General features: G+C 53.0%; 1 protein-coding gene and 1 long non-coding RNA gene across 3 annotated transcripts in view; one reads left to right on the forward strand and one right to left on the reverse strand.

Annotated features, from left to right (window-relative positions):
* LOC109438476 (uncharacterized) overlaps positions 1-25390 on the forward strand; it is a 226723-nt gene extending 201333 nt beyond the window's left edge. For both annotated transcript variants that reach the window (XM_088795022.1, XM_088795023.1), the window contains 4 exons: positions 21644-21708; positions 22342-22800; positions 23497-23620; positions 24323-25390. In XM_088795022.1, coding sequence (XP_088651148.1) covers positions 21644-21708; positions 22342-22381 — 105 coding nt within the window. In that variant the 3' untranslated portion in view covers positions 22382-22800; positions 23497-23620; positions 24323-25390. The remainder of the gene's footprint in view (positions 1-21643; positions 21709-22341; positions 22801-23496; positions 23621-24322) is intronic.
* On the reverse strand, positions 365-24847 carry LOC141569476 (uncharacterized). Its single transcript, XR_012493168.2, has 3 exons — positions 24730-24847; positions 2480-2626; positions 365-1563 (listed from the first exon to the last, which is right to left on the reverse strand). It is a non-coding gene; the product is annotated as an uncharacterized LOC141569476 (long non-coding RNA).

Raw genomic sequence — 25390 nt, forward strand, 5'->3', positions numbered from 1 at the left:
CGAGTGCAGGGCAGGTCCCTCCTGCCGTCCCAGCGCTGCTCGGCTGAAGGAAGCGTCACTTCCAATCTGCAGCTTCAGCCCCACCGGCTCCAGAGGCAGCACGGAGCATCATGGGAAGGGTGCCTGGTGGTGCAGAGCTGAGAGTCTAATGAGCCCAGGGAAGCCTCCCATCCACCTCAGCCAAACTGCACTTGCGTCTGCTCCAAACAACACACACCAGCCTGGTTCTTCTGGTCTCTTTCCAGGGTGAGCGACTGCCTGTCACCACGGTGACCCCAGTGATGCCTGGTGAACCCTTCCCCATCCTCCTGACTCCCCCCCCCCCCCCTGTCGTTACACCTAGTCCTCCGACATTTATCGCGTCCTGAGCACTGTGTTGAATTCTGCACATGCGTATTTTCATTTATCCCTGAAGCACACGAATTCTGCCATCGTCAGGGTGTGGGCACCAGCCCCCTGGAATGTGCTGTGCCCAGCTCTTGCAACGGCAGCCTCATATCTCCGTCCAAGCCTCTCGCTAAATCCCGTCTCTTCAGAGAAGACTTCCCTGGTGGCGCCGGCCCTCGTGGGCACAGCCCTGTCCCCTCCCGTGGTGCAGCCGTCAACCTCGCTGCCCAGCTGACCGTGTTTAGTGCCTCACGCCGTCTCCCACAGGAGGAGTCCGCAGCTGGGGGGAAGCAGGGCATCCCCGTCTGCCCTTTGCTGCATCTTCACTGCCCAGAGCACTTTGAACAAAGTCAGTCCGAGAACCTGCTTGTGGAATTATCATCCCCATTTTATTTATGGAAACTGAAGGCCAGGCAGTGTATGTAATGACTTACTTTTCTCAAGGTTACAGGGGCCCAGGTTAAGAAATGAGAAATCTGTTCCTTTTGGAGCCCCAACCACAGTGCTGTCAAACACCCCACCCCCCCATACTGATCTGACCCTACCTCGCATCAAGGTCAAGTTCAGCAAAAGCTATTGGACAGTAGTTTATTAGAGGTCAGCTACCTCAGACCAAATTTACCTCCCCGTTTTCTCGTTCCCTCCCAGACCACGTCCCCATGTCATTCATGATTGTGTATTTGTTCAAAGTACTTTAGAGCACCTGGCCAGGTAACCCTCCTGCGTGAATGTATCAGTCACAGCAGACCTCCTGACTGGGGAAGATACGGGATGGCCAGTCTACAGGTGGCCAACACAGACAAAAGATTTACTTGTCTTAGGAAGTAGGGGCACTGTGTTTGAGTTCCTGTCACCCCCACTCCCCACCCACTACCCCCGTCCTCCGAGCTGTCGGGAAATGAAACTGAGTTTGGCTTACGCACCCTCATTCCAGAGAATCTGCTCCCACCACTGGACGGCAGGAGACCCGGTCTTCACACTGTTGTGAGGACTCGGGGGCAGGATGATAAAAGCAAACACGCTGATCAGCACCTCAGGTGGGGCGTAATTCGTCGGCTGCATCGAGGTAAAGGGCGCACTGGTTGGCCACGTTGTTCTGTAAGAAGGTCGTCCGTATTTCAGAGAGCTGAGCTGCCAGGAAACCCCAGGGGCGTAGCGATCCAGCAGGTGTGTCTTCTAGGATTTAAAGAGGAGACACTCAGAGATCACACAGCTTGTTGCCAGTGGGTTTGAAGGACTTATGGGGTCATAACGTGCAAGAGGAACCCCGAAGTCACGCGGTTCCCAGCCTCCCTGCTTCTCCCTAGGAAGCCCACGGGGTGGGGTGGCTGCCGGGGATGGTGAACCAGGGAGTTTGCACAGCCTGCTCGTTCCCTGCACTCACGCCTCACGAGGGAGAAAGTGATTGCATTAGTGGTGCCCTCGCTGTGGAGTGTCACCACTGGGCTGAGTCTACATTGGCACCTCAGAGGCCGCTGGACTCGGCCATGAGTGGCTGACATTGGCCGGGACACCGTATTTCCAAGGTCGTGCTGAGGACCAAGCCCCTGTGGGCAGACTGGACTGTGCTCATAAAAGCCATAATTTGGCAAAGAATGCCCTTGGGTCTGGCCCTGCCCACCTCTGCCTCCCAGCACTCCCCTCCTGCACCCCACAATCCGTCCACATTACAATGATCCCCAGGTCTTGAAGAAGTCAGGCTGGCTCTTATTTCCTTGACTGTGCGTGCCACTCGTGCACGGGACCCACACACCCTCCTTTCCCTGGAGCACTTCTGCCTCGTTTGGGCCCCTCCAAAACTGGCGTCCCTCCAGAGTCTTCCCTGACTGTCCTCGGCCACCCGGGTGGCCCTGCCATGCCCCTCAAGCCCCACCCGCCAGCCCCGTGTCTGACCAGCTGCCCAGTCCTCCCTCCCCCTAGGGGCCGCCTCCCCCTAGAAGGATTGCTGGATTTACCAAATAAACACTCAGAGCCCCCGGTGCACTTTGAAGTTCACATAAGCGACACATATTTTTAGTACAAAATGGCTAATTACTAAAAAAGATGGCTGTTTCCCGGAACTTGGAATTTTGCTGGGCATTCTGTACTTTACCTGGCAACCCAACCTGAAACGCCGTCCACCTTCACTGCAGCTAGGTGTCTCGCGGCCGGAGGTGACACTTACGTGCCTTCAGACCAGTCTGAACGTCTTCGTGACAACTCTCAAAGCCCGGTTCTGCCTGAACCGGCCATCGCACCACTGCGGACGACAAAATCAGAGACCTAGAATCACCACAGACTGACGTCCCTGCCGCCCAGCAGACAGAACTGCGGCTCGTCTCCAGACTCCAGCCACTCGTGAGTCCGGAGTGGATGCCCCAGGCCCGCTGGTTCAGGCTTCGAGCAGGACAACCCTCTCTTAGTGCCAATCTCAGCTAAGCGGCTCCACGGCTCAACTGCCCTGAAGACACGTCCCAGACATCGAGCCGGCACTAGAGGCGAGGCTGAGACACACTTCTGGGACGGGCACCTTGGGGACCCAGGACCCCCACCACGGCCCTTGGACTGGTCCACGGTTCTGCAGTTTTTATCTTTGCGGCCGTTTCCTCTCGAGAGCGCCGCTGCCTCCTCCCGCCACCTGGCCTTGCTGGGGACATCTTGACAGGTTTAATTAAATCGCAGCCGCAGGACGAGGATTTCCATCGCAGAGCCATCCCTCACTGAAAGACAGATTGTTCTTCCCATTTCTCACCTTATCCCCAACATGCTAAAGCTTCGCCGAACAATAGTTGTGGAAATCTCTGCCAGTGGATCCCACTACAGGTAACAGGCCGGGGAGAGGCACGAATTGGACCTGTGCCGTGAGGCAGTGGGCTAAGGGCGTGGCATTCGTACCCTTGAAACGTCACAGGGGCACACTGAGGCAGAGACAGTGCGCGGGCGTTTACAGGAGGAAACAGGCTCAGAGGGAGAGCCGGCGTTCTCATTCACATCTGTCGTGTAGGAACGTGGATTCTTTGAGTAGGACCCCTGGGGGCGGGGTCCCAGCTGCACTGTGTGAGCTTCGGCGAGACACTTACCCTCCGTGGGCGTTGGTATCACCCCCTGTGGGCACGAATGGAGCGACACTGCCTGACACTCAGGGTTGGGTGAAGTTTCAAGGAGTGAACAAGTATTTAAACGTGTCTGGCACGTAGTCGGGTCAGTAGTGTGGGCACCAGATTGATTCTGGCTCCAGCCTTTTTAGGATTGAAGGGAATGCCAGAAGTTTCCATGTGCTCACCCTGGCCCTACAGCTGGGAGCCAGGAACAGGCTGGAGGTGGGGGGTACCTGGAATGCACTGTTAGGCATGGCAGGCATTGGGAGGGGATGCCGCCAGGAGGGAGTCCCCATGGTGCCCGAGTCGCAGGGAAGGGCATGCAGAGTCCACATGTCTCCCCATCACATTCCAGAACCGTCTGCTGATCTGAGTCATTCTTTCCGAAACATCCAGTGTGGTCTCAACGTGTCAGGCCCCCTGCTCCATACTGTTGCCCAAGACAGGCCGTCCCTGCTTGACGGCACTCGTGGTCCAGCGTGAGAGGGCGCAGATGCTGGCACCGGGAGGAGCAGCTGGCGGAGAAGCCAGCGAGAGGAGGCCTGGGTGGGAGGCGGGAGGGGCCTGCAGAGGAGAGTATGAAACGAACAAGGGAAACAGCACGTGCAAAGGGCCGGGGGTGAGCGGAAGCGCGGCAAGCTGAGGAGGTGAGGCTCCTGGGACCAGAACAGGAGGAGCTGGATGCTGGCTCCACAAGGGCAAGCACCCACTGTACTCAGAGAGGAAACTGAGGCGCAGAGGCTACACGGCTGTCAGGGCCAGGTCCCAAGTAAACGGCAGGCTGGACATCAGACCCAGAGGTAACACTCTTGTTCACCGCCCCCTGGACCTGCTCTGGTGTCCCCAGGGTCAGGAGCCCTGCCAGCCTCCCCAACGGGCATAGGCTAGGGAAGGCCCCAGCTGCCTGCACCTGGTTCCTCCCGCCCTGGGCAGGTATTTGTGTGGGAGACTGAGGCGCCGTGGGGAGCCTGTGCTTGACAGACCCTTTGGAAGCCTTTTACCTCCCTCTTGGAAAGTGCAATATTGAAAATCAATGGAGAGAAAGTGTCTGAGAGGAAAACTAAATCAGATATCCCGATACGGAGAAGTTAATCATCCAAAATTAACCTTATAACGTCTAGTATCAACCTGATCTATGAAGGAAATCGATGGGAGCAAATGAAGCCCCGAAGCCTCTGGCCCCGGCCTGGCTGCCACTGTGACGGCACAGCGGTGACGGCACCGCCAGCACAGTGTGTCGAGCCACTGGCTTTCGATGGGCGGTTTCCACAGACGTTTCTCCCCTGCTGTTACTTAACGGCCGTCCTTGGAAATAAAACGCACTCAGCTGAAATTCACCGAGGAGACACGCTGTTCCCCCAGCCTGGTGTGTTTCCCAGGAAAGCAAGATGCCATCGAGACACAGCTGGAGTGACTTCGGGGCCAGGAGGGTGCATGAGAGACCAAGCGGCCGAGCGGAGGGGTCTCTAGGCGCATTCAAAAAGTGGAGGGGGGGACGCTGGGCGGTGGCCTCGTGGCTTGGCAGGATGAGGGCAGATGCAGCAGTGGCTGGGAGGGGCCTGGACGCCACACCCCCCACCGCTCCTGCTACTTGTTAGTCTGTGACATGGGAATGATCTTTCTAGATAAAGGTGCCGTGGTGGGGTCGTTCCTTGTCTGTCCTCCTCGCTCGGCGTAAGACGCATGAGAGCCGAGGCCTTGTCTGTCACATTCACCCCCAACCTGCTGGGGTCCAGAACAACAGCTACACGGAGCAGCCATTGTGTGTGAGCAGGGGAATGAGCGAACAAACGGCTCAGCAGAGCTCAGTAGCTGATTTCTAGTAAAAGCTCCCACGTAATAAATGGAGGGAGGGAGCATCGATACTAATATTAATGACAACACTGGTAGGTGTTCACTGTCCCCACTCAGCTCGTGGCCTGGCCTGCATTTTCTACTGGGTCTTCATCATGACTCTTGCGGTCGTTACCATCATCCTTTGTAGATCAGAACGTGAGGCTCTGAGGGCTCAGTGCTGGTGGGGCCGCGAGATCCGCATCCATGTGAAGAGCCTGGGTTCTGCACCTGTGTGCTGTACACATGCTGCTGCTGCTGCTGGTGACAAACGTGGTGGTGGTGGTGACGGAGATGGTGGTGGTGGTGGTGGTGACGGAGATGGTGGTTTTGATGCTGCTGATGGTGGTGGTGACCATGATGGTGTAGACAAAAGAGGAAAGAGCAGGCACGAACCCGCCCCTAATGCTGGTCCTATCAAAGTGCTTGGGAAACGTGATGCACAGCGTCCAAACTTGAGTTTGATTTCTGGCCACAGTTGCTGTCTGTCAGGGAACAGATGCAGACAAGTCATGGCTGTAAACACTCGAGGGCATCAGGCTGTTCCAGTCAGTCACCCCGCCTGTTGTAGGATCCCAGACAGCGGGGTGAGGGGTCAGGGCTAGGAAGCAGCTCCCTGAGGACAGAATGTGGCGCAACCTGGGCAGAGTGTCAGAGCCCCAGCCAAGCCAGCTGCAGGTTCTGGCCTGGCCACAGACTCGGGGTCTAAGTAGAGAAACCAAGGCAGCCATCCATGCGTAGGACTCAGTTCAGTGGGCAGAAGATTCTGGAAAAGCCACAGCTGAATAGAACCGTGAATGTCCATGGTTCCCCCATCCTCACCCCGATAAGAATGTATTAATCCAACAAGCATTGATCACATACCTCCTGTGTGTTAATGCAGGGGACGCAGCAAGGATGAAACGGCCTGGCTCGTGCCCTCAGGCACCACGGACCTCACATTCTAGTGGACAGTGGACTGCCAAGTCAACGAACAAGAATCAGGGAAATGCTGGACGTGGTGCAGGTCACGGCCTCACCAGACGAGGCCGCGTGCAGTGTGAGCCGGGGCGCGTCAGGCGGGGTCATAGGTAAACGTGCGCGAGCAGCTGCAGCCTGGCCTCCAGGCTCCGGGCCCAGGAACCGAGACCACTCGCAGGTATTTCTGGCTGGTGGCCTGCGCTGTGGTCATGCTCCCTGAGGGGAGGTAGGGAAATGGGGCGCGGCAGCCCCTGCCGACCCCCGCCCTGTGCGGCACACGGGACACGTTCGCTGGCCTCCCAGGAGGTGGGCAGATCATCACCCAGATGATGCCACAGCGAGTGTGTCATTTTGTCACAGGAAATAGAACTGCCCCAGCGAGTCCAGGGGATTTTCGTCCTCGGGCTATTGGTCTGTGTCCTCAGAGAAAAGGAGGCCGTAAAGCCTCACATTCCAGGGGAAAGTCCCGTCAGAGGTATGAATCCAAAGGAATTGTCTGCCTGTCTCTGCCACACACACGAGCAGAGAAGTCTGAAAGGTTCTGGAAACTCTGTCAAGGCCCCATATTTGCAAAGCTCTTTCTCCTCGAGGGTGTAATACCCTGTGATTCACAGTAAAATCCTCATGGAGATTGTGTCGAAACCACGGCAACACCAGAAACTCCCACGTTGTGAGCTGTCGAGGTGCTGACCACACAGACCTGGGGTCAAAGCCCAGCTCCAGCCCCTCTGACCCAGGGCGAGTTTCTGGAACTTTCAGGCCCTTCCTGTGTCATCTCCCGCAATCGTTCATTAAACCCTGAGTGATGCCAGCCCACTCTGCTGACTGGTTAAAGGCCGAAGGCTCCAGGCTGTGTGTGGGGTGTGAGTGGGGCGTGGGGAGGAGGGGGGTGTTGAGCATGCCTACCGCGCTGATTCTGACGCAGACGCTGGCCTGCTGCGGCCTTCGTTGGCTTCTCTCCCTCACGTGTGACCAGAGCGGCGGGAACCCCAGGATGGCCGTGGGGCAGGTGGCTAAATGCACCCTCGCCGGGTCAGGCTCTCTGGTCTCGGGCAAGTGTTGTCACTTCCCTGGGCTTCGTTTCTTACCCTGTAAAACCAGGGTGCTGATCACAACAGTTCCTATCGCAAAGCGTTGTTTTGGGGAGAAAATAAATGAGTTACTACACCCGTCAGCTGGGAGCTAACTCGGTCAGTGCGCGAGCTGGGGCTCTGCGTCCCCTGTCCTGTTTAATTTCATGATAAAAACAGTAAGTGGACTTGTCCCATTGTATAGAGGGGGACGCTGAGGCCCAGGGGTGAGGTTCTGGGCTGCTTGGTAGTGGGAGCGACTTTGTTTAGAGTCACAGAGCAGGAGGTGTGGAAGTGGGGATTCCGGACCTGAGTGTCTGCCTCCAAAACCGCAGCCCCTCCCCACTCGCTCCTAAAAGGAGCAGGGTGCGTCTTCTATGATGTCTCGTGGTGATCACTGCTTTCCTTTCTAGCGTTCACTTCCTTTGAACAAAATCAATTTCCCAGACTATCGTTTGTAAAAAAATGTGCTTTGTTCCTTTTTTTGTCCGTCTTCAGTTTGCTGGCATCTCACAAGGTCCTCGTGAGACAAGTAGTACAGTGACATTTATTAGAGTAGCTGTAATAGCTGTACACGCCTCAAAGTCCTGTCGGTCCCTTCCCCTCCGCCCTGTGTGTCCTGGGCACCGTCTCTTCAGTGTCTCACCCTGTCGTCCCATCTCTCGCATGCCCTCATCCCCCCTCCCTGCAGGTCTGCGGGGGGGGCCCTGACAGTGTCCCCACCTTCAGGTCCCCTCCGCATCCATCAGTCACACCAGGTGCACTTTGCAGGTGCGGCGAGGGCTCGTCCTTCCCCTTCTTACCCCCCGCCTCTGCCTTGCCACCCTCTGACTGTCAGATTCCTTCAGCGTCGGGCCTGCCCGGGATCTGCTCTCGCCCCTTTTCCCAAGAACATCTCCTCCTCCCCCTACACGGGGATGAGGCACGAGCTACCGAGTGGGTCCTGGGACCGCTCCCCCTCGTGCACTGCCTTGAGCAGTCCCATCTTGTCTCTCAGCCTCGTTCCTTTCTGGAAGCTCTGAATGCTCCGCTGAGGGTTGGCCTCCTCCAGGACTTCTCTCCTCGTCACCCGCTGGGCAGTGGGTGCTCTGCTCATCGTCCCTCCCGTGCTGGCCAGAAATGCTCGTAAGCAGCTGTCTCCTGCCCAATGGTTTTTAAACCTGCCAACACTCGTTACCTTTGTCCTCTGTGCACAGGCGACCTTCGATACGCACACGCCTGTCTCCACGCCAGCACCTTCCACGACACATCCCAGCCCTTCCTAAGGCACTGCTCCACAGCCACCTCCTCCTTGAAGCCCTCCTGGCTCTTCCCCTAATCAGAGCATATCTTATGCTCACAGTGAGTCACCTTGGCCCTCCAGACAGAGAGTTTACTGAACCGTGAAGCAGTTTCCTGCTGAAGAGTCTTTCTCCTTACGAGAGACTGGGGGCCAGTCGGGGGTGCACTGGGCCCTCTCTCCTTCCTGACGCTCAGCCCAGGGCCTGGCAGGCGGGCGGGCAGTTGGGAGGGAGGGAGGGAAGGGTTCAAGGAGCCGACGGAACCCAGACTTAATGCTAAATTACGGCACAGTGTGTGCAAGGGGTTGGCAGGGTCTGGAAGCAACTGACTTGTAGGGAGGGGAGGCGAGCCCACGTCAGGGCCTCCGCTGAATTTCGTCTTCTGAGTGCCGGTTCTACATCAAGGAGTTACTCCAACAGACGGGCCAGCTGCGCTGTGGACACCGTTTTCTCTCATGAGCCAGCCCCCACCTGTGGGTCACACCCCCGAGAGTCCCAATCCTGGCCCAGCCACACTGACCCCACCTGCCCTTTGAGCCAGCAGGACAGGCCCTTGGAAGGAAGACGTCCTGCGTCCATCCCCCATCCTCCAGCTGCGGAGGCCACGGCTTCCTCCCACCACCCAGCACCAAGCCGTGGACTGACCGTCGCTTGGTTCCCGCCGAGCAGAGGCCGGGCGGCCGCTGATCGATATTTCCCACAACCGGCCTCTTCCTGGTGATAAATGTGCTCGTTGAGAGGAGCCAGATTAACCTTTCAGCAGGGGTGGCAGGCGGCAACCAGCAAAAAGATGGCTCAATTCTTTGGGGACACAGGATGGGCCTATTTCCTCGGCTCCCGCCACCATATGTCAGCTGCGAAGAACCGTGAATGGGAAGAAGGCTCGTTCCCAAGGCAGCTCGGACATTTCCGCCACCCAAGCAAACCAGGCCGTGCGGCTTCTCCGCCCCCCACTCCTGCGAGCAGCAGGTTATAGGCGCACACGCAGGGCCGCTTCGTGACGCGTGGGGCCGGGCAGGGGCGGGGCCTGTGCCAAGGGAAGATGCCAGCGTCTCCGAGGACACTTCCAGCCCCGTAAACCCTCCCGACAACTGTGTGGGACAGGGTGTGTCCCCGCAGTGATGGGACCACCTGCATCACAGATCTCAGCCCTGCAGCCAGCAGCAGGGCCACCTGAGGAGGGACAGAGGGTGCTCTGTGACCGAGGGGCCGAGCCAGGAGCCCAAGGGGACGGGGGCCTGGAGAGAGCGCCCAGGATCACGAGGGTGCCCATGATGTCACACTGGTGGTCCTGGCGCAGTGACAGATGGGCCCAGTTCCCGAAACATCCCCAGGTCAGCCGGGTGGGTGGACAGAGGTGGCAGCTCCTTGCCTCCTCTGGTTATGGGCTTGTGAGCCTCGCGGGGGAGGGGCGGGTGGGAAGGGAGAGCAAGCAGTAGGTGCTGACACCGTCAGTGAAGACGGAGGCTCCTGTGGCCACCTGGAGCTGGGGAACAACTGGAAGGCAGAAGGTGTCCCCAGGAACAGTCTGCAGTTCTGGCTCGGAGCTCCGCCCACCTAACCCATGCCACACAAAAGCATCCAGGACACAGATTCCAGCTTTCCAGCTGTGGCTTGCGAAGCAACCAGACGGGGCTGGGAAGAGAAGAGGGGAAATTCAGCCGTCGTCTGGGAACGAGAACAAGACAGAAAGAAAACAGCCGTAATGCAAACCTACTATGGGGATGGGGAGAAAGGACGACACAGGAAGCAGCAGCTGAAGATGAGGACCCCTTTCTGGAGGAAAACACCCCCAGGAGCAGGAAGAAACACTGCACAAGCGCTTCCTGGGGAAGCACCTCATGAGAACAGAATTGTCTTTGAATATTCAAAGACAAAAGGGTTTTCTCAAAAAACAAGATATCGGGGGAGGTTACAGAGCGAGGGCGAGAAACCGACCCAGTGATAATCCTGCGCAATGAGTGACGTACAAGCATCAGAGGATAAAGCAGACGGAGCTGAAAAGAGTTTCCTAACACAGAAGGAGGCTTGACACTATTCTTACTGGAACACAGAAACAAGGCCATGAGATCAAAGTGTTTGGACAGGTGGTGGGCAGCTGGGGAGGGCAGAGGACTCCCACGTTAAGATCACTGATGACCCTGCAGCAGAGAACGCACAAAATACAAAAGGAACAAATGCAAATGAATTAGTGGACAGACCTCCTGAGATCAGAAGGCAAAACCGAACCTTCTGAATGAAGGTGCCTGTGCTCCTCCAGGAAGAGGTACGGAGCGCACACCTTGCTGAAGCGCCTGGGGCGGCCGGAAGCCCACAGGTCACACACGAGAGGGAATGTCAAGGGGGCTCAGCTGTCCTTGACAGCTGTAAACATCAGGAGGAAAGGGGAGCCACGTCCACAGAGGTCCGAGGAGGGGGAGCTATAATTCTAGAACGTGCCTTCATGCCACTCAGTATGTATATGTAGGCAACAGGCAAACCTGCTTTAGGTCTGAAACAAATCAGAAATGAAAGAAAGATATAAAATAATAAAACAAAGAATATGGGACGTCGATAAGTGACCGCGTGAGCACGGAGTCCGTTTAATTACAGTCTCCAGACTCAGTAGTCTGGGTTCGAGGTGTCCAGAGCAAGGCGTGAACTAACCCACGGTGACCAAGTGAAAGTAAAGGCAGTCACAGACCAGCAGGGCTGGGACATCGCGTAGGACGTACATGTGCTAACGGTTTTCATCTTTCACATCAGGAGTCACAATTCTGCCCAAAATTAAAACATGAAGTTAAAAAAAATACTGGTTCCTACTTCTGTCAATTTTTTTTTTCCTTGACGTTAGAGGGTTCTTACGAGGAACAGTAGTTATGGTGAAGGATTATAGTTTAGCAAATCCTTCAGTTTTATTTAAATTGTTTCTTCTGTTAAACTCAAGAAAATTTAATAACTTATTTAAATAGCACATTATATTCTGATTAAATAGCACCTATTGTACCTCTACTTAGTACAGCATCTCTGTCTGTCTGTCTGTCGGGACTGACACGCAGTTCATGTTGACAACGGTTATTTTTAGGTATAAGGATTCGGTGATTTATTTCACTTCCTCCTTCCTACTTTGGCACTGTGTGAACTTCTTATAATGAGCAGGGATAGTTTTAAAAATGGAGTCATTATTTTAAAAGCTAAGAGCCCATCCCTGCAGTGTTACATAAAGATACTTCGCCTGGGAAAACCGAGCCATACCAGGGGGGCGGAACCCCCACCTGATGCCAGCGCCCCACCCTGACATGGCTCCCCTGGCTTGCAGGTACGATTAGGAGGAAGGAAAGTGGCCAAAAACAAACTGAAAACCCTCTGAGAGCAAGCGGCAACGAGGCGCGGTGCTGCAGAGCGCTGACCGTGGCCTCCCTGCCCTTCTGGCCCTGCTCATTATTTCATTTCACTACCTGACAGGCTGAAAAGCTGCCTGCAAACTGGTTAATTAAGACTAACAGTGCTTGGTGAGCAGGGAGACGCTGCGGTTCACGAACTAATGCTGAGACCCTGGGAGCACGCGGTGGCCCTCGCCGAGGTGGCAGGGACCCAGCATTTCTGAGCTTGGCGGCGAGAGACAAATCCGCCCGCTGGAGAAAGGGACATTCATTGTACTGGGTCCCCTGGCCCACCTGCTGTGAGCGGTTCTAGCTGCAAGGCTGAGGTCACGTAAGAGAAATATGGTCACGTATTTCCAATGAACACTAACCAAGTCCAAATCGTGACCAGCGTGTTTCCTGGTCCCTTCAGCCCACCTGGATGCACGCTCGTGTGCGAACATGGGGTGTCAACAGCAAGAGGGGTTGGAGGTCAGTGACCAGCGGCCCTACCTCCTCAAGCCCCGACGGATGACCCTACGTTGCTTCCTCAGAGGGATCCCACAGGCGCAGCCCAGGTGCCCGCGCAGCGACCTGCCCAGGAGCGCACCCGGACGGCCCTCCTCCCTCTGGTCTCACCTCCTCGCCCTCACTGTGCTTCCAAATAAACCACCTGCGTCTGCGTCCTGGTCTCAGTCGTGTTGGAGGAACAGAAACCAAACCGCCACCACGCCAGCTTCCTCCCTCACTATTTGCTTAGAGCCCAGGCTCCTTTCTCAGAGTTAAACTCATTCCCGGAATTAAACAAGTGTTATCAGAGTCTTGGGAAGTCTTCCAGAGACATTTTATGCATTTAAAGCAGATGGCCGTGTGAGATGCACACACAAGCCAGCGTTCTCCTTTGTGCCAGTTGCGTGGAGCCCTGCCTGCCTCCGTCCACACGTCTCGTCCACCCCAGCTCTCACTTCCTATGGGTTCACACTCTGCCTCCAGGGAAGAGGTGCTGCAGGCGGGCGGGCAGGCAGGCGGGGGGACACCAGGTGCTGTAACAGCTGGTGGGGGGGTGAGGGGGGTCAGAGAAGGGCCATGTGAGTCACGTCTGAGGGTCCAGGAGAAGCCAGCGAGTGCACGCGAAGGCCTGGGAGCAGCAGAGTTCCCAGAACAGCCTGCATGGTTCAGCCTCCTCAGGCTCCAAGTTTCCTTTGCGTCTCGTTTCCTTTCTGCACAGAGAACTCCCCTCAGCCATTCAGTGTGAGTCCATCCCTCATTCTCCTAAGTTTCCCTTCATCTGAATGTGTCTTGATTGTCCTTTATTCCTGATGGAGATTTTCTCGGGATGCAAAATTCTGGTTTCCTAATTTGTATTTTTTTTTATTTTCTTACACATCAGGGAGATCACCTCACAGACTGTGTCCACTGCACTGTCCACCTGAAGCTGAAGTAGAAAGGTGCTGGCTCAGGTAGTAAACGGCCATCAACTGTCATTGGATGGCCGTCAGCTGTGGCTAGTTGGCCGTCAGCTGTAACCAGTGAGCCATTGGCCACTAATATAACTGCCGTGGCTACGCTAGTAGAAAATGGGGGCCTAGCAAGGAGATGGTGGCTGAGCTAGCAAGTGGCGGCACAGTGAGGGTTGCGAACAGTGTGGCTCCTGCTTCCTGTGTCTCTAACCCAGCCGCCAGCGAGAATATAGTGGTACGACTCCCCGACCTAGTGGCTCCGTGGTTGTTCCTTTTTGGCCTCACCGTGTCCTGCGTTCTTATGTGGGGAGCGGGAGCTGAGACCCTGCATGACTCCCCGCAGGCCGCACTGTGTGACAAGAATAATATTGAATGTCAATTGTAACCAAACGTATGGGTTCCCAATTCTTACCTTTCAATGTTTCAACAGTACTATACCTCTTCCTTCTGTCCCTCATGGGTTCTAGTTTTTTAAATCTGCTGTTGTTCTCGTTTTCCCGACAGGTAATGTGGAATTTCACTCTGGCCACTTTCAAGGTGGTGGTGTCTTGTTCACTCAGCTTCATGAACCTTTAGATTTATGGATTCTGTCCATTTGCGGAATTTTCAGCCATTTGTGAAGTATTTTTCACCCCCGCCCTTTTCGCTGTCCTCTGGGAGGACCGTGACCCGGCAGTCAGAGCCTCTGTTAGTCGGCACGTTCCTGAGGGTCTGCCCACCCGCTCCTATCGCTCGCTCCCTGAGGCTCCGATTGCGTGCGCCCTGCTTGAAGGTCCCCCCACACCTACTGGGTCTTCATTCCACCCTGTGCATTGTGTTCACTGCTGACACGTCCCTGCGGCTCCTCTTGATCTTATGTTCCTTGCTGAGAATTCTGATTTCTTTTCGGAGGCCGTGGAGGGTCCTGAACAGACAGGGGACATGACCCAAATGACGCTGTCAACAGGCCCGTCTGGCTGCCAGATGGAGAAGACACCCGGGGGGACAGGTCGGGTTGCAGGGAGAGGGGGCGGGGGGGCACAGAGTTGTCAGGACCCGCCTGCCGGCGTCCAGATGAACAAATGCACACTCCATCGTTCGTTCACTCCCTGCGCCACCCACTGTCCGCATGGTGTCACCCCATTCTGCAGTGTCACGTAGGGTGGCTTGTCCCAGGTCACACACGGGAGGATTCCAGGTGCCGTGTCCTCACACACACACACCCCATTCGCCCGCAGCGCCTTCCTTTCTCTCCTGGCCCTGAGTTGGGGTGCGTCTCACGCAGGGCCACGCATGCTGCCGATGGCAAGCGTGTGCTGCAGTGGCCACTGGGCAGCAGCCGTGGATGCCGACTTCCACGGCGTCTGAGAGCGTCTGGGCATCACGGCCACTCGTGCGACCGACCGCAAGGCTGTGCTCCCTGAGGACACAGACGGCCTCCATGTCCTTGGCACCTGAATAGTGCCTGGCACAAAAATAAACCGTGGCTACGTGGGAGGCTCACATTCCGGGCAGCTGGGTGACGGGTACCTGGGGACTGTAACGCTCTGTTGTATCCTGTAAATCTAAAATTATTTCAAATAAAAATTAATGCTGGCAGGCAAAAAGTAAACAGCGTGGGTTCCCACAAACGCAGACCTGTTCTGCGTGTTCCTGCTAAGCCCGGCCCCCAAACTCGGGGCCTCCGTTGCAGCCTCTGCAATACACACCTGCCACAGCTGCGTGCAGATAATACCTAGTGCCCGGGCAGAACCCCTGACATCGCCCAACCTTCCCCCGTGGGTGTCTCGGCCCCCGCGAAGCAGTTGAAGGATTTTATTATAATGGCACTTTGCGAGTGAGCTCAGCCCGTCAGATAATTGTCTGACTTAATGTGACACCTGAGCCTGCAGCTGCGCGAGCCTGGTCCCCTGGAGTTCGGGCGGCTGCTGCGGGCTGCGGCTGGCACACATTTTATTTCAGCGTCTCAAATTAGCAGCCGTGTGGAAGTCTCCCTAATTAGTCACAGCCCTGCTCGAGGTGTCATTTTATTTTATTTTATTTTTATTTTTTTATGAGCCAGATAACATATTGCCACTTAAGTTTCTGGAAGACGGGGAGCTATAAATAAAATGATAATTTACTTGAAGTCTATCAGACAGATAGTCCAGGTTCAGAAGTGAGATTTAATTTGACTAATGAGATGAAACTCTACAGAGTGTGGCTGTGGGTATGACGAGCAGTCCGTCACACGGAGGGGTCAGCCCCCAGAGGCCAGTGACACAGCGCGGCCCAGAGGCAGTGAACAAAACTTGCTCTGCTCCACAGAGGGCGGCACAGGGACCAGTGGCCACCGCTCATCTCAGACCCTGAGCTGCCTCTGCTCGCCCACTGCCTGCCCGGAGAGGGGACCGTGGGCGTCGCCTCCCTTCCCACGAGCCTCGGCTTCCTCTTACATCCAAGGAGGAGGTGCTTTTACAAACACAGACAGATCTTAGAGATGTGGAAACAGCCAGCGCCCGAGAGCGGGTGGTGTGGTGTCATGCCCCCCCGAGGGGTCATGGGGTTTCACTGAGTGACTTGGGAGCCTGTAACGCAGCCTCTGCTCACCCCGCGTTGTCCCCCCACTATTTCTCAGCTCCCGTTTCAAAGCAGAAAACGTGATGCACCATGAAAAAGCCTCTGCCTGGCTCTGTGAGGCTCTCCTGCTCCCCTGGCCACCCACGCCGACACCAGCGTCCGAGTCCAGCTGGGGTGCAGCTCTGGGCCCGGCTCGGACATGGAGGCACAGAACCACAGAATGACAGCAGTCAGAGAGCCCATCCTGTTCCCATTCCATGGAGAAGAAGATGAGGGCCCAGAGGTGGGACGCAACTTGCCCCAGGACATAGAGCCAGTAGAGAGCAAAGCCACAACGCACGCCCATGTTTTTCTGGCCCTTAAAACCTTTTCCCCTCGTACCCCACTGCCAGGGTCTGGGAAGAGGAGAGGGTGAGATTAACTGGGAAGAAGGAAGAGGGAACAGAAACAAAAAAGCACCCCTTCCTGCAGGGACCCCTCAGCTCAGCTGGCCCACTGAGTGACCCCCCAGAAGCCGCAGCGGGGCCTGACACTGTCCCTTCCAGGACCGATGGCCCTCGGACGAGCTGTAGATCAGGGTGGTGACAGGGCACTGATGGAATACTGCACTGGGGTCAGCCCGGCCATTTGCTCACAGCTGCAGTTCAGTGACTCAGACGCATAGAGCGCTGGCGTGGAGACACTGGGAGCCCGGCTTCAGGCTGATGGGACATCAGGTCAGGGCTGAGGACGCATCACACACGTGCACTGACTTCAGGACAGCAGACAGGCCTGTAACGGCGAGTCCGTGGAGCTGCACTGGGGTATCCTTCTCCGGGTACCTGACAGAGCCTGAAGTTGGGGGTCACACAGTGAGTTCTGGCCAATTGGCTGTGAGCAGATGGATGAAAGCGTTTACCTGCAAGGGTGAGATCTTCCAGTTCGCTTCCCTGGCTTAGCAGTCGGGGAAAGGTGTGTGCAGCAGAGAGGAGCAGCAGGTGAAGACTACTACCCAGGAGAGGGGCGTCCATCTCCCACCGCTCATGTCACTGTGCATCCAGGGCTGCCGCTCACGGCAGTACCACCGAGTCGACCATCTGTGTCCCTAAGAGCCACCACCACTCACAGGCACCGACCACGACATTTCAGGCACTGTGCCAAGCGGCCCACGGCCTTATTTCATTTATACCCCACACTCACCCTATGAGAGAAGACGGAGACTTTCCCAGGGACAAATACCTAAGACACGACAAAGCTGTGAATTCTCGGCCCCAAGTGACCCTACTCCAAAGTCTGATATGTTTCTGTTGTTAAACATGGAAGGTAAAACACCCGCAGGGAGAAGAATTTTTATAACATATTGGAAAAGTTAGGTAGAAAAATATGTATATAAGATGACTCCACTATTTTTACACAGAGAGAGAGTGGAAGAGAGAAGCACAACACGTACAGCTGAAATCTTTAGTGGGTAGTTTTATGGAAGATTTTTTTTTTCATATGCTCCTAAAATCCCTTAGGTTTTCTACGAGTAAACATGGCTCCATAATCAGAAAACAATGCATTGTTAAATGTAAGATGGTCTCCAAAACAGAACGGGTTACTGGTATCGAGTGTCACGACCCACAGGGATCAGGAGTGCGGGAGCCCCTGCCGTGTGTCTGATGTTTCTGTTACGGTGTTCGGTGCCCGCACAGAGCCTGAGAAACAAGGGTAACTTTTCCTGATGCACTTTTCTTGGCTTTTTCAACACGCTCAGTGCGAACAGCCCCCATTGCACAGACGGGGGAACCGCCACTCAGAAGGTAAGGAAGGTGGCCAAGGATGGGGGGAGGACACCTTGACCTCCCATGTCATGGAATTTGGAGCAAAATTAGTATGTTCCTGACAAAAAAGTCACTGTGCTTGCTTGGTACCCCAGCTGAATATTCAAGGAATGTTTGAAATAGCTGAATATTTGAAGGAAGCGTTTGATATTTGCATATCTTTAAATCTTGCTCTAAATGGCATCATTTCTTTTAAATAGAGCAAGCAACTATGAATAATTAGCAATTAATAATGATTATGCCTCATTAACTTAATAAAGGATTATATCTTTATAGAAAATGCAGAGCTAATTGGAAAAGAAAATTAACCCCTGCTTTTTCGGCTTCCATGGGGAAGACTCACCCATTTGCAGGAGATGCCCAGAGTCTGGAAAACTCTGCTCACTTGGGGCAAGTGACCAAGGCCATACACCTGTGACCAACTGGGAGCTGGAGAGCTGGCTTCACGAACTCAAACCTACAAAGAGCCCTGGCACTAACCAAACCTCAATTTCCAGAAACAAAACAAAATGTGGATTTTGGTCTGCTTGGGAACCACGCTGACAGGTGGATGGATCTATGGGAATGACTTCAGCTGCAGAGAACCCCAAAATCCAATCAAGGCGCATCATTCATCTCACGTAAAGGGAAGCCTGGCCAGAGGGCCACACCAGAGGCCACGAAACCCACTTCACAGCCTGACCTCCCAAGCAGGGCTTTCCGCAGAGCCTGCGGTGCTGCCGTGGTCCCAAGCATTGCACCTGCCCAACCTGCCTCCTGGTGGTGGCCAGGTCCGGGAGGTGGTGGACAAGGCAGGGATGTTGGTCAGAGTTTACAAAGGTTCAATTACGCAAAATGATTCAGTTCTAGAGAACTAATGTATGGCGTGGTGACTACAGTTAATAAGGCGGATCGTATATTTGAAATTTGCTGAGAGTTAAATCTTAAGTGTTTTCACCACAAAACAATTCTGTGAGGTGACAGACGTTAATTAGCTTAATTGTGGTAATCATTCCACAGTATATACATGTATCAAAACAGCACATAATACAACTTAAATATATATAATTTTATTTGTTTATTATTCCTTAATAAAGCTGGGGAAAATTTTTTTAATTCTTTAAGAAGTAACATGACCAAAAAAAAGTAACATGACATAAAAAAGACCTAAAATTATAAAACTCTTCAAAAAAAACACAGAAGTAAATCTTCATGCTTTATGACCTTTTAGACAATGTTTTCTTAGCTATGACAATAATCAGTGATAAAAAAAAAAAAAAAAGATAAATCGGCCGACATTACATTTAAAAGCTTTGTGCTGCAAAGGGTGCTATCAAGAAAGTGAGGGGGGGTTACAGTCAATACTGTGATACCTGCGTGGTGACAGGTGGTTACGTGGGGGGGGGGGGTGTCACACTGTAAGGTACGTAAGTGTCCAATCACACCTGAAACTTACAGGATATAGTATGTCAACTTAAATGAAAAATAAAAAGGTAAAAAGATAGATCACAGAATGGGAGAAAGTAGTTGAAGATAATAAATCTGATAAGGAACTTACATCCAGAGAATGTAAAGTATTCTTACAACTCACTAAAAAGACCTGTGATTCAATTAAAAATGGGCCAAAGTGTTGAATAACTCTTTCCTTCCCCAAAGAAGACACACAGATGTCCAACAAACTGATGAAAAGATGCAGAAAGTCACTAGTCACTGCAGGAATGCTATTCAAAAACGACACTTCAGACACGAAGGGGACTCTAACAGAAAAGATGGACAAGAACTAGCGTTAGCAAGGATGCAGAGAGCGTGGAACCCACACACGTCGCTGGTGGGGCTGTAAAGTGGTGCAACTGCTGTGGAAACAGTCTGCAGGGCCCTCCAAACGTTAAACACAGAATTACCATTCGCCCAGCAACCCCACTCCTCGGCACAGGCCCCAAAAGACCTGGAAACACGAGTCCACACGGACACTTGTGCACGAACGGTCACAACAGCAGCCGAAAGACAGAAACAGCCAAAACGTCCATCAACCAACTGAAGGATAAATAAAATTAGGTACAGTCATACAACGGAATGTTATTTGGCAATAAAAGGAAATGCAGCATTCACACACGCCATAGCATGGATGCCCCCACTGGGGCACGGATGCACCTTGCAAACCTTGAGGGGGGGGTGTTGGGAGCACGGAGGCGGGTCAGTGAGAGGACGACGATGAGAGAAGCTGGGGGCTCGGCTCTCACCTCCAAGGGGCCCACATCAGCAAAGATGGAGACAGTGACACAGCTGAGACACAAAGGATGAACCAGACACACACAGGGGGTGGGGGCTGGCGGAAGGAGGGGCACAGGCCCAGCCGTGGACATGGGGGCTGCCACCTCGCTGAGACACGGCACTGTGTGGGCTGCATCTGTATTTCCAGGATTCTAAGAAGGGCGATTCTGAGACCCCGGGATTCTAAGCGTCCATGACTCAGCTCTGTTACTGAGATTCTCAGAATCGAGTTTCACAGGGTCCCAGAAACACACGTGTCTGAGCCTCTGCCTCCTAATTTCACTGTAGCCTGGCCCACCCTGGCTCACCCCTCTGCAAGTGTAGACGAGGCTCACCCACTGCTGTGCACTCTGCTGTGGGGAGACACAAAGGCGGATGCAGCCGGTGGCTGCAAACGAACCACCCCCAGGCTAAGCTGGTGCCCAGGCCGCCGTCAGCATGGGGTGAGCACACAGACTAATTTATGTGGCATAAAACACGTTTCTACATGGTGTCCTGACACCAAGACAGGCATTTCCTCCCCACAAAACAAGCCCAATTATCATGGTCTGCGCTTTGGCCTTTTCTGCTCCACAAAAGAGTTAGAATTTGCTCCACAAATTCTCTTAACCCTTTATAGCACGGAGGGGAGGAGTGAAAAGCAGAAAGGTGCGGGAGCGCGTCCTGGTGTTGGTGGCAGGTGAGGAGGCTGGTGCGGCCTGAGGCTGAGAGCTTGGCGCTGGGTCAGGAGTGTCTGACCCAGGAAGCTGCTCACCCATTCGGTGCCTCTGTGGCCCCACCAGTAAAACAGTGGTGAGCCCAGCACTCCGAGGCTGGTCGCGCCGTTAGATGAGTTAATGCAGGTGACTTGCGTAGGATGGTGGCTGGCTGAGCGTGCTAGCTGCTGTCATCACGCAGAGGCCAGAGAATGCCGCATCGTGTACGCCACGCTAAAAACTGTGGGATTGTCCACTGACTGATGGACACGCGAAAGGTCTCAACAGGTACACTGGGCCTTGCTGCGAGAAGAAAGGCCACGGTGGGCTGAGGATGGAGGGTCCTTTGCTACAAAGAGCCTGGAATGTGGGGAAGGATGGCAGGTGAATGTGGACGTGCGTGACGGAACGTCTCAGCCCGTGCAGGCTGCTGTGACAAGCGCCACAGACCCGGGGACCTGTGTGTTTCTGAGCGTCCGAGATCAGGTGTCAGCACGGCCAGCTTCTGGTTGGAGGCTGCAGCTTCTCTCTGGGCGCGCACATGTAGGAAGGAGAACAGGGGGCCTCCGTGGGGTCCCCTGTATCACAGGGGTGCTCCTCAGCTCCCAAAGGCCCCAACTCCTAATGCATCTCATTGGGGGACAGGTTTCAACGCACCCATTTTGAGGGGACACAGGCGTTAGGCCCGTTCCAAGGAAAATCGCAGAGTCATTCGTGCATTATGCTTCTGTTCCAACACAGCACTGTTGTGTCAGAAACACGACTCCAACTGGCTTAAGCAAAACAGACGGGCTCGTGGGTCGGGACTTCCCGTGGTAGAGCTACCTCTGGACTAGATCAGACTAGATCCGCTCTGGACGAGCTGAGCCAGGATCAGGGGCTGAAACGACCTCCTTGGGACACGGTTCCCTCCATCCTAACTCTGCCTTTCTCCTGTTGGCTCTATTCAGCACCAAGAGCTCCCCAACCCAGGACAAAGAGGGCCACCAACACCTCCGGTCTTGCAGCCTATCAGGTGAGCCCTGCCAGGGGGCAGGAGCCGTCAGGCTTGAGTCTCATTGGCCTGCTTTGAGTGAAGTGCACATCCCTGAACCAATCACGGTGGCGAGGGCGGGATGCTTTGATCTCTGATTGGTCAGACCTGGTCTTGGGTCTGTTCGTGGGGCGGGGGAGTGGGGGAGGTTATGGCCTGATGGCGGGGAAAGGGACAGTTCCCCAAGGAGAGCCAGAGGGGGGGGGGGGGGGGTGTGTGCACTCACATGTGTGTGCTTTACATTTTTATGGTCCTACCTCATGTTTTGTTGTGGGGGTTACAGTTGCGTTGTTTTGCCAGAGGAGGAGGAGAAGTTCTAGGCAGGCAAAAGTACCATATGTCCGCAGTACACACACATATGCGTTTACGTCGTTTGTTTGTGCTTCTCAAGAAAATGTGGGTTTGTGTGAACAGACTGGAGCAGGGGTGTCACATGTGCAGTGGCCTCGTCATCACAGCCCTTCCTGTGCTCACGGCAGGCGACACCCTCATTGCCAGCGCCCAGCCTGCTTGTCTACTGGTCCGGGGTGGCACCACCCGGCCGTCGAGTGACAACTATTTGCCACCCCTGGATTGGGGGCAGGGTGTCGAACTTTTTCCTCTCGTCTGTTTCAGCCAGAAGGAGGCAGATGAAGGGAAGATGGGGGGGGGCTGATGAGCACTCAAACGGAGACGTGGAAAAAAAGGAAGCAGTGTGTCCAAAGCCAAGAGGCGGAGTCTGAACTGAGGTGTCCCGAACGCCCGCGGGGCGCGCGTCCTCCCCGCACCCGAGAGCAGGAGTCAGGCGGCGCGGTGTCCAGCCCCCGTCTTCACCGCTTACTACCCGTCACCTTCGCTGAGGAGCCCCAGCGCGGGGGCCTGGTTCCCTCCCGTGTGAAATGGAAACCACCCCCACTCAGGGTCACTGTGCAGACCGAAGGGGACGCAGCCGGCAGAGCCCCGGCCGACACACGGACAGCGCTCGGAACACGGATGTCATGTTTGGACGTCGTGGTGAATACACCTCCCTGTCACTGCTCAGCTCCTCGGAGCGCATCACTTTTGAAATTCAGTTGAGGAAGTGAGAAAATTAAGGTAACAGTGGTTTAGTGACAACGTTATGTAAAACTGTCTCTCTGTGGATCCTTCCCAGCTAAAGAGAGAATAAGTGTTTGAATTCCCAACAGTAACTTGGGAAACTTATCTTTGAGGAATGGGGAGGCTGCTTAACCAAATACAGGGAAACAGACTCATCAAACAAGGAGGTGCTGTGTTCACCGAGCTGGGACTCGCGTTACCTAAAGCAGTAGGGTGCAGCAGAAACACAGTCCCGATTGCCGGAGGGCTCCCCGCTGCCCACCATAACGGACACCCCGGAACCCGGCTCCAGACTGTGATTTTGTGTTCTTACTCTTCTCACCTTGAATATTTTTTCCACTAAACGTAATTGTTCGAGGTCACCATGCAGTTTTCTGACAATTTCGTGCTGCTTTATGACTCCATATCTCTAACAAACTAACTCTTTAGAATATAGTAGTAACGTGGAGGCAGAGGCTCTCGGGAAAAATCATAAAATTTTACCGGGCACATTTTGAGCATCATACCCATAAACGTCACCCAATGGACTAAATTTGTCACAGAGAGTGTGATTGTCTTCTCTAACTTCCTCTTAAATACTGTTCTCACCCATCATGGCAAACCTTTATGAAAAGTGGGGGGAAATTTCTTTTACTGACCACTATATTAAATAGTAGAGAGCTTTGTTTATTTTATTTATGTATTTTTTTCCAGGAACCATTCCAGGAAAGTAATGTCCCCTTCTCCTCCCTAAGGAAGATTTGTTTTCCTTCCAGCATAAATATAAGGCCTCTTTTCTCATTTGCGGGGAGAACGGATAAGTCACCAGCAGGTCTAGGTAAGACCAGCATTGCCTAATTCCTGAGTTCTTCTGTGATGCACCCCACTTCGTGTGCAGGTACCATCAGTCTCTCACCGTGTCTCTGTGCGGAGATCCAGGCTTTAAAAAACAATGTCAGATATTGCTCTGGCTACTGCTTTTATCAGAGTTATAACTGGTCTTTGTCTCTGACACAGGGTTCCCATATTTTTTCAGTACAATTGACCCTTAAACAACACAGGTTTGAACTGTGGATGTCCACCTATATGCAGATTTATTTTTCAGTAAATATGTTGGAAACTTTTTTAGAGATTTCCTTACTACCATGAAGCAATCGCATCAATTACACTAGGCAATCATTAAGCAATCATATTGCTGCTTTTTCGTTATCGGTTCATGAATTGCTATACTTGTAAATAAATATGAATTTCTTTTTCAGAATTGTTTTTATTTTTCATGTCTAGTGTTTGTAATAGTTATAACATATATAGTGTTTTGTATCATATAAGACAATATTGACGTAGGTATTGGCAGACAATTCCTCCTCTAAACAGGTGATGTAAACCTGTAGTATCAATAAATATATACTGTACATGAATGAATTTTCTCTTCCTGATGATTTTCTTAACATTTTCTTTTTTGGAGGGGGCATATTGGGGAACAGAGTGTTTTTCCAGGATGTCAAGTCATTGTTTTGTGTTTGTTTTTTTTTCAATCTAGTTGTGGAGGGCACAGCTCACTGGCCCACGTGGGAATCAAACTGGAGAACTTGGTGTTAGGAGCACCGCACTCTAACCACTGAGCAAACCAGCCGTCCAGCATTTTATTTTCTCCAGCTTACTTTATATTGTAATACAGTGTATAATACATGTAACAAATAAAATATGTGTTAATTGACTGTTTATGCTATCAGTAAAGCTACTAGTTAACAGGAGGCTATAAGTGGTAAACTTCTAGGGGAGTCAACAGTTATACATGGATTTTTGGCTGCACAGGGGATCGGCACCCCCACTCCCCACATTGGTCGAGAGTCAATTGTATACATATATATCATTCAGACAGGCTCACATGTTAACTTGCAAGTAAGCCAAAATCTCAGACCCTTTAGTTTTTTACTTAATACCTACCTTCAGGATGGTTTCCAGATCCTTCCAGGTGTGATCTTTAAACCCTCTGGGATTTTCTCTCTTCATTCGCTAATCTATTTTTGTTGTTGTTAGTATACTCTCACTGAACCTCTTTCCCAATAGTAAGCTGCTGGAAGACAGAATTATATTGATGATGAGAAATGCATCCTCTCTCTTGTCCTGTACACATTTTCTGGCCCTTAGGAAACATTCAATAAATGTTGAGTTTTCTTAATATAAATTGAACTTGACTTCAAAGTGTTTTTAGAAGTCTAAAATTTTCTCCTACTATGTTTTTTCCTTATTTTCACTTTTGTTTGAGTTCTAAGCATTTCAATGTTATATTCAATGTTATATTTCTTTATAGCGAGTACTTTTTCCCCAATACATTAAAAACTGGAAGAGCAAGGAGTTTTGCATTTAGTAACATTTGTTTTGGAAGATGAATGTCTGGCACATATGTTCTTGTTTTAAATAAAAGTAAAAGTTAATGGTTTTTCATCCTAATCAATGTTTTCTGATGTAGCTGTAATGTGGACCTGACTTTTTTTTTTATCATTTTTTTAATTATCTAAACAGGTTATATTTTCTAATTTTTGTATTGTATGCATTGTTTACATAGTTTTTAAACAATCTGAATAAAAATCCTCTTATAAACCAA

This window comes from Rhinolophus sinicus, chromosome 18 (genome assembly GCF_057876585.1).
Source record: "Rhinolophus sinicus isolate RSI-liver-muscle chromosome 18, RSI-T2T, whole genome shotgun sequence".
In the NCBI taxonomy this organism is placed as follows: domain Eukaryota; kingdom Metazoa; phylum Chordata; class Mammalia; order Chiroptera; family Rhinolophidae; genus Rhinolophus; species Rhinolophus sinicus.